Below are 9,029 nucleotides of genomic sequence, written 5' to 3'. Positions count from 1 at the left end.
ACATGGCCAAACAAGCTTTAATCATTTTGATATACTAGACAAGGTGTTCACAAACTATGGGCCAGAGACCCCTGGGAATCCCCAAGACTTCATCAGAGAATTTCCCAAAGTTAAAACTATTTCCATGATAATGATATTTGACTTTCGTGTACAGTGGAATTTCCCAGTGGCTACATGACACGTGATATAGCAATACATTGAATGTAGACGCAGGTATAAAAATCTAGCTCTCTATTAAGCCAGAGAAATGAAAGAAATGTAAAATGAAACCACTCTTCATTAAATTTCTTTGGCTTGAAAAATAGTTATTTTTCCATAAAAATATGATTTATGTTAGCATGTAATGTGTTTATCGTTATTAAATTGACTAATTAACTTTGACTGTTTTAATTTTTAATGGAGTAAGTACTGATAGATATAACCCACATAAAATCAGAAGGGTCCTGAAGCCAAAAAGTTGGAGAAATGCTGTCCTAGACAAATGATACGACTGTCCTTCAGCCCAGGGTCGGACTAAACTCACTCCTGTTGCTCTACCCCTACCTCAGGCTGAGGGGAACCCTGACGTAAACCCTACTTTAAGAAAAGCATTTCCTAAGGCATTCAGAGCCACTGCCCCTATTTGGAGACCACAGGTCAGCTGAGGGCCGGGTGGGCGGGGCGAATGAGTGGGCGGGGCCTCCGCGCCTGCGTGAAGCACGTCACAGAGCGCCTCGTGGGGAGAGCATTCTGGGATGCGGCCTCGGCCAATGAGACGCGGGCCTCGTCACAAGGGGCGCCCCCTCCGGGCTGCCTGGCCTGGTGGGCACTCTGGCCCGTGCCCCGGGGCTGACGGCCGTGCCGCTCGCCCTGTCCGTAGCCTGCGGGCCGTGCCCGGCGGTCCAGCATGGTGGACTACTACGAGGTGCTGGGCGTGCCCCGCCAGGCCTCGATCGAGGCCATCAAGAAGGCGTACCGCAAGCTGGCGCTCAAGTGGCACCCGGACAAAAACCCTGAGAACGAGGAGGAGGCGGAGAGGAGATTCAAACAAGTGGCCCAGGCCTACGAGGTGTTGTCAGACGCCAAGAAGAGGGACGTCTACGACCGATACGGCGAGGCGGGAGTGGAGGGCGGCGGTGGCGGCCGGGGCGGCAGGCCCTTCGAGGACCCCTTCGAGTGCGTCTTCACCTTCCGCGACCCGGCCGACGTCTTCAGGGAGTTCTTCGGCGGCCGGGACCCGTTTTCGTGTGACTTCTTCGGAGACCCGCCTGAGAACATTTTGGGCGGTCGGAGGAGCTCCTGGGGAAGGAGAAGCAGAGGGTCCGCACCGATTTTCTCCACCTTCAGTGAATTTCCAGCATTTGGAGGTGGTTTTTCTTCCTTTGATACAGGATTTACCTCCTTTGGTTCCCTGGGGAATGGGGGCCTTTCTTCCTTCTCCATGTCTTGTAGTGGTGGGACGGGCAACTTCAAATCCATGTCGACTTCCACGGAAATCATTAATGGCAAGAAGATCACCACCAAGAGAATCATTGAGAATGGCCAAGAAAGGATAGAGGTGGAAGAAGACGGAGAGTTAAAGTCCATGATAATAAATGGCAAAGAGCAGTTGCTACGCCTTGACACCAAGTGATTCCGGTCCACATTTAACTCAGAGCACATTTTGAGGGAGAGCAGGACGTTCTTTTTTTTTTTTTTTTTTTTTGAAGATTGCAAGCGAACTCTACTTCAAAATGACTGTACTCAAGAATTTAGAAACAGTTCAAGGCGACGCCTTTTTGTTGTTGTTGGGACCACAGAATGGGACCTCTGTTTTTCTTTAAAACTGTGGTAAATATCTGTATGCACTTTGCTATTTATTAAACATCCCAAGGCTGACAGTGATTATTTCATGGTACTAAGACAAAATGTTCACCACCGCACTTTGAACCTTGCCTTTCCATTTTGTTTGAAGTGTGAGCCAAGTAGCTCGCTCTGAAGTTAACATTGCGAAGGTAAATATGTTTACTTCAATTTTGTAGCACAAAGTAGTAAGAGATATGAATATATTAATAATACTCCTGGCTTACGGATGGTTTTTAGTTCTACGTAATGCTGGTGACATAGTAAGAGTTGACTGTTTAAATATAGCGGTAAACCTAGGCTTTTTAAAACCAGGTAAACCTGGCATAGGCGATGTATTAGTTTCCTATGGCTGCTGTAACAAATTACCACAAACTTGGTGGCTTGAAACAGTGTCTGTTTATTCTCTTAGAGATCTGGAGGTCGGAAGTCTGAAATTGGTTTCATTGGATTAAGTCAGTGTTAGCAGGGAGCGTGTTCCCTCCAAAGGCTTGGGCAAAATACTTAAGTAAATTCGTCATGGTTACCATTAGTTAATAGGATCCTTAGGACACTATTCAGATAACTTGACTTAAACAGTAATTAAAAAAAAAAAAAACAGTGGTGGTGATGACTCAAAAACTTTATTCAATTGCTAGCTGTACCCAAACTGGTTCTACAACTGTGAATGCTGGAAATGTAAAAAAGCATTTCCATAAGGCTACACAAAACTGTCCCATTGCCATGTGCATGATGTATCTCATTTCAAGTTAGATTGACAAAAGCCAGAAATACTGGAAAGATTGGAATAGTGGAAAGTTTGGAATATTGATTGAGTGATGAAACACACACACATCTGAGAGGATAGCTTTCTGTTGGCACAATTTATGCCCCCAAAGGGGGCATGGTTGCCTTAGGATAGTCCACTGCAAAATGTTCCATCCTCCTTGGTCATCTCCCAAGGAAAGGTTTGCGTGAGGCATGAGAGCAAAAAGACAACTGAACTGGACAGACTGAAAATGCAGCATGTTCTTAGTTCTTTACGGAAAAGTCATGTGACCTGAGCACGTTGTTAACAAACTTAGAATATATGAGATCGAGTTTGGATACCCTGTGGTCCTTGAAAGTCCAATCCCCATGGAATGACGTGCAAAAAATACACAGCAGGGACACAGGATTCAGCCACCACTCTCCTACAGGGACACGCGGAGTCTGTTAAAACCGTATCAAATAAACAGCCACTGAAGTACCTCGGCAGTGCTGCTTATATACTCTGTACAAGCAGGAACAGAATGAAACAGACTACTTGGGCTTTTCACAAATGAGTTCATTTGCTTGCCAGGCAAGGGAACACACTGTTGAAGACATTCATGGTTGTTGAGGGAGCTGGAAGGGATGGGGAGCAGGGACAGAAGGGATGTTAGGAGTTTTGAAGTGATAGGAAGGAAGGTGCACAGTTTCATGGTGCTTATGCTAATTAAGGGTAGAAAATTACCGTTCTGGATAGAGCAAAATAAGTGCATTTGTATACAAATGGTTAAAATAAGTCCCCATTGTTCAGTGGTCAGGTAAGTCTTCAGTTGAATCCAGTAAGAGTCTGGCATACCAAGATGACACAGAGGTCTTAGATCTTCAACCGCTCTGGGTAATTAAAATAGTTGAGGGCAAAGACAGCGTTCAGTTTTGATATATCCTGGATTAGTACTGCTAAGTGGAAAGTTTCCCTTTTACAGAAATAGAAAACATTTAAGGAATTTTCAGGGAATTCCCTGGTGGTCTAGTGGTTAAGCACTTTCACTGCCATGGCCCTGGTTCAAACCCTGGTCAGGGAATTAAGATCCCTGCAAGCTGTGAGGCGTGGCCAAGAAAAAAAAAATTTTCAAAACTGAAAATCTTTTTTTTTTTTTAATTAATTTATTTATTTTTGGCTGCGTTGGGTCTTTCTTGCTGCGCGCGGGCTTTCCCCAGTTGCGGCGAGCGGGGGCTACTCTTTGTTGCGGTGTGCGGGCTTCCCATTGCGGTGGCTTCTCTTGTCGCGGAACACAGGCTCTGGGCACACGGGCTTCAGTAGTTGTGGTGCGCGGACTCAGTAGTTGTGGCTCGCGGGCTCTAGAGCGCAGGCTCAGTAGTTGTGGCGCACGGGCTTAGTTGCTCCGCGGCATGTGGGATCTTCCCGGACCAGGGCTCGAACCCGTGTCCCCGGCGTTGGCAGGCGGATTCTTAACCACTGCGCCACCAGGGAAGCCCTGAAAATCTTTTTTAAATGTCTTGACTCAAAAAATCACACTGCTGGGCTTCCCTGGTGGCGTTAAGAATCCGCCTGCCAACGCAGGGGACACGGGTTCGAGCCCTGGTCCGGGAAGATCGCACATGCCGCAGAGCAACTAAGCCCGTGCGCCACAACTACTGAGACTGCGCTCTAGAGCCTGCAAGCCACAACTAGCTGAGTCCGCGCACCACAACTACTGAAGCCCGTACACCTAGAGCCTGTGCTCCGCGACAAGAGAAGCCACCGCAATGGGAAGCCCGTGCACTGCAACGAAGAGTAGCCCCCACTCGCCGCAACTAGAGAAAGCCCACGTGCAGCAACAAAGACCCAACACAGCCAAAAATTAAAATAAAATAAATAATTTTTTTTTAAAAATCACACTGCTGTAGGCCTGTATATAAGTATTTCTCTTTTATGGAAAGGTTTGAATGGGTTTCAGAGTGGAAGAAAAGCATTTCCTCTGGTGCAAAAGTGACCATCTCAAGTCCCCTGCGTTGGATTCCCTCCATGGAATCACTAGCACCACCCCACAGAACACACCAGGCAGGGAAAAGTGTGTTCCTTTGAGCTCCAAGAGACCTGGGGACCTGTAGTCATCTTAGCAGAATCCAGATAGACACTTCCCCGCTGGAGTGCCACACTTAACTAGTTCTAGTTTAGCTTATCTCACACAACAGAAAACATTTGAAAGAAAGAATACTCTCTTCAAAGAACCATTAAGGATCAGTCTTCTTTCCCCTGTGATTCCACTCTTCTGTCTCCAAACAGGGAGGGACCCCCTCTTCATCTTGGACAGTCATTCACCCAAATGCTTACTTGTCCAGGAATTTCGAATTCCACTTTCTTAGTAAACACAGACTCATTTCCTCTTCTCCTACTCTCCTTTGAACCCTTTCTGTATAATTTCAACGACCACCAATGAGCATACGCAGCAATCTAATGTGACTACACTCTGGGAAAGAGTCAACAACCTCATTAATGAAATAGTCTATTCTCCATCTTTAGCCCATGCAGCTGAATTTTGGACTTATTAGTAACTTACAGAACTCTTTCCTCCTATTAATATGCAACTTGTAGAATACCCAATCAGAAATAAGCTTTGTTAAGGTGGAGCTCTCTAAGGAAAGCTCCTTATTTGTTTTTTTGTTTTTGTTTTCCACTTAGTGGATGAGAATACTTAATGTAAAATCAGGGAGAATGCTTCATTTGAGGTATCTATATTTGGCAAAATAAAGAGGAACTCTTTACCTTGGAACTTTATGAAAACAAAACCGTTTGTTGAAAATGAGTATATTCCTATTATGGGAGGGGCAGTAACTAACTTGAAGAAAGAAAAAGAGTGAATTTTTTTAATGCATATTGAAAGCAGTAAAGATCATAATTGATAATGCAAAAAGTAAAATCAGTGTAGAAGTATGCTCTTCCAGAGATCATCTCCCAGAATGCATCAGAAAAATAAGAGTAGATAGGATTGAAGCAACAGAGAGAGCAACAGAGCCTGGAAAGTAGAAATCTGTGGGTGACAGATGTTCCCCAAGAAGAGACCAGAACAAAATTCCAATAACTTAGAGGAAAACTTTCAAGTTTTCAATAAGATCTGGGTTTAACTTTAGGCTGATGGTGTGTGGTAGGCAGAAAAATGGCCCTGCAGAGAAGTTCACATTCTAATCTCTGGAAGCTGTGAATATGTTGCCTTACATGGCAAAGGGACTTTGTAGATATGATTAAGTTAAGGGTCTTGCCATAAGGAGATTACCATGGATTATCTGGGTAGTTTCACCCTAACCCCACGGGCCCTTATAAGTGAGAGGGAGGCAAGAATGTCAGAGATTTGGAGATGCTGTACTGCATTTACATGGAAATGGAAAAGTACCAGAGAATTCCCAAATTAACAACAAATAAAATTGTTTATAAAAAAAGGGAAAAGGAAACACAAAAAGAATGAGCTTATACTAAATGGAAGGAATAAAGTAATTATATTGTGTGAATGAACAGAATTCTTACATCAAAAGAAATAGATTGGATGGAGATTTTTTAATATTTTTTAAATTTTTAAGTGAACTTTTAAATAAAGTTTTCAAGTTAAAAGAGATAGACTTCACATACATGGTCAAGTTACTTTTTTCAAGTGTTCAAAGAATATTCAATAGGGACAGTCGTTTCAAGAAATGGTGCTGGGAAAACTAAATATCCAAATGTAAAAAATGAATTTGGACTCTTACTGATGTCATATAAAAAATTAACTCAAAATGTTAATTAAATTAAAGGATTTAAATTAAATTTGAGTTAATTTTGAGTTAATTAAAAGTTTTGAGGATCAAGGATTTAAAACTATAAAACTCTTAGAAGAAGACATAGGACAAAACTTCACAACATTGAATTTGGAAAAGATTTATTGAAAATTACACCAAAGGCATAGTTAATGAAAAATAACAAATTGCTGATAGTTTTGGTTTTCTTTTTGCGGGGGGGCATGCCACACAGCATGAGGGAACTTAGTTGCCCAACCAGGGATCAACCCCGTGCACCCTGCAGTGGAAACGCAGAGTCTTAACCACTGGACCGCCAGGGAAGTCCCTAAAAAATTAACAAATTGGACTTCATGAAACAATTTTAAATGCATCAAAAGATATTATCACAGAGTAAAAAGGCAGACCATAGAATGGGAGAAAATATTTGCAAATCATATATTTGATAAGGGATGAATATCCAGAATATATAGAGAACTCCTAAACCTCAAAAACAAAAAACCTGACTCAAAAATGGGCAAAGGACTTAGACATTTCTCGAAAGATGTGCAAATGACCAATAAGCACATGAAAAGATGCTCAACAACATTAATCATTGGGGAAATGCAAATCAAAACTACAATGAGATGTCACCTCACACCCATTAGGATGGCTATCATTTAAAAAAATACAAAAACAAACAAAGCAAAAAATACAGAAAACATTCCTGGCAGAGGATGTGGAGAAATTGAAACCCTCGTGTACCGTTAGTGGGAATGTAAAATGGTGCGGCCACTGTGGAAAACAGTATGGCAGCTCCTCAAAAAATTAAAAATAGAAATACCAGATGATCCAGCAATTCCACTTCTGGGTATATACCCAAAAGAATTGAAAGCAGCATCTCAAAGAGATAATTGTATGCCCATGTTCATAGCAGCATTATTCACAATAGCCAGAAGGTGAAAGCAAATTGTGTCCATTGGCAGTTGAATAGGTATGCAAAATGTGGTCTGTCTATACAATGGAATATTATTCAGACGTAAAAAGGAAGGAAATTCTGACATATATGACAACATGAATGAACCTGGAGGACATGATGCTAAGTGAAATAAGTCAGTATCAAAAAGACACATACTGTATGATTCCACTTATATGAGGTACCTAGAGTAGTCAGATTCATAGAGACAGAGAGTAAAATGGTGATTGCCAGAGACTAGGGAGTGGGGCAAATGGGGAGATGCTGTTTAAGGGACGTAGAGTTTCAGTCTTTCATGATGAAGAGCTCTGGAGTTTTGTTGCACAACGATGTGAGTATAATTAACACTACTAAACTATAGCCTAAAAAATGGTTAAGATGGTAAATCTTATATTAGGGGTGTTTGACCACAATTAAACATTTTTAAGAAGCAAACTTTATGAAGAAAACACAGCAGTCATAAACCTATGTGCACCAATCTAGCAGCTATATGTTTAAAGTAAAAACTATTAAAATTCCAGATGTAAATTGACCAAAATTCAGTTAAATGGGAAAATAATTCCAGACATCATTTTCAGATTTGGGCACAGTGAGTTTTTTTTTTTTTTAATAAAAAATTGAAAATATACATTTTTAGTTTTATCTATGGAACATTTACAAACGTTGATCATATGCTGTCTGATATAGTAGCCACTAGCTACGCATGACTGTTGAGCACTTGAAATGTGTATAGCCCAAATTGATATGTGCTGTAAGCGTGAAATACATACCAGATTTTGAAGACTTAGTATGAAATTTAAACATGTGAACTATCTCATTAATAACTTTATATTGAGGCAAGTGGGCAAGATGTCAGACTGGGAAGAACTTGAGCTCACTTCCTGCCGCCGGCACAGCAATATTACAATTTACAGAGCAAATATTGAAGAGAAAGACCTGAAGACTAGCAGAAAAGATCTTCTACAACTAAATATATAAAGAAGGAACCACAAGAAGATGTGTAGGAGAGGTGGAGACAAGGTAGAGTCAAGACCCATACCCTTGGATGGACGACCCACAAATGGGGGATAATTACAATTGCAGAGGTTCTCCCTAAGGACTGAAGGATATGAGCCTACATTGGGCTTCCCAGCCTAGGGATCCTGAACCAGGAAGAAGAGCTTCCAGAACATTGGGCTTTGAAGGCCAGTGGGGCTTACTTTCCAGAGAGCCAGGGGCTGTAGGATATAGAGACTCCACTCTCAAAGGGTGCACACAAAATCTCACACACACTAGGACCCAGGGCAGAAGCAGTAATCTGAGAGGAGCCTGGTTCAGACCTGCCTGCTGATCTTGGAGAGCCTCCCAGAGAGGCAGGAGGCAACAGGAGATCATCCTGGGGATATACACACTGGCAGCAGCTCTACTGGGGAGCTCCGTTCTACCACAGTAACACTGTGCTGGCAAGTGACATTTTGGAATCTTCCCTCTAGCTTATTAGCATTGGGACCCAGCCCCACCCACCAGCCTGTCAACACCAGTACTAGGATGCCTCAGGCCAAGCAGCTAGTTGAGTGGAGACACAGGCCCATCCACTAGTAGGCCAGCTTCCTTAGGACCCCCTGAGCTCACAGCCACCTGGGACATGGCCCCATCCGCCAGAAGGCCCAGGATCTGGCCCTGTCCACCAGAGGGCCCAGGACATGGACTCGCCTACCAGTGCATCAGCACTAGCCCAGGGACCCCCTGGGCCTCACCCCACCCTCCAGCAGGCTGA

General features: G+C 43.0%; 1 protein-coding gene across 1 annotated transcript; it reads left to right on the top strand.

The window, feature by feature from the left end:
- Nucleotides 1-886: 886 nt before the first annotated feature.
- Nucleotides 887-1,612, top strand: LOC133101335 (dnaJ homolog subfamily B member 3-like). Its single transcript, XM_061206024.1, has one exon. It carries the CDS (start codon nucleotides 887-889, stop codon nucleotides 1,610-1,612), a length of 726 nt encoding a protein of 241 aa, XP_061062007.1.
- Nucleotides 1,613-9,029: the final 7,417 nt, after the last annotated feature.

The sequence above is a fragment of the Eubalaena glacialis genome, chromosome 1, assembly GCF_028564815.1.
Source record: "Eubalaena glacialis isolate mEubGla1 chromosome 1, mEubGla1.1.hap2.+ XY, whole genome shotgun sequence".
Lineage (NCBI taxonomy): Eukaryota > Metazoa > Chordata > Mammalia > Artiodactyla > Balaenidae > Eubalaena > Eubalaena glacialis.
This window is presented reverse-complemented; position numbering and strand designations above follow the sequence as displayed.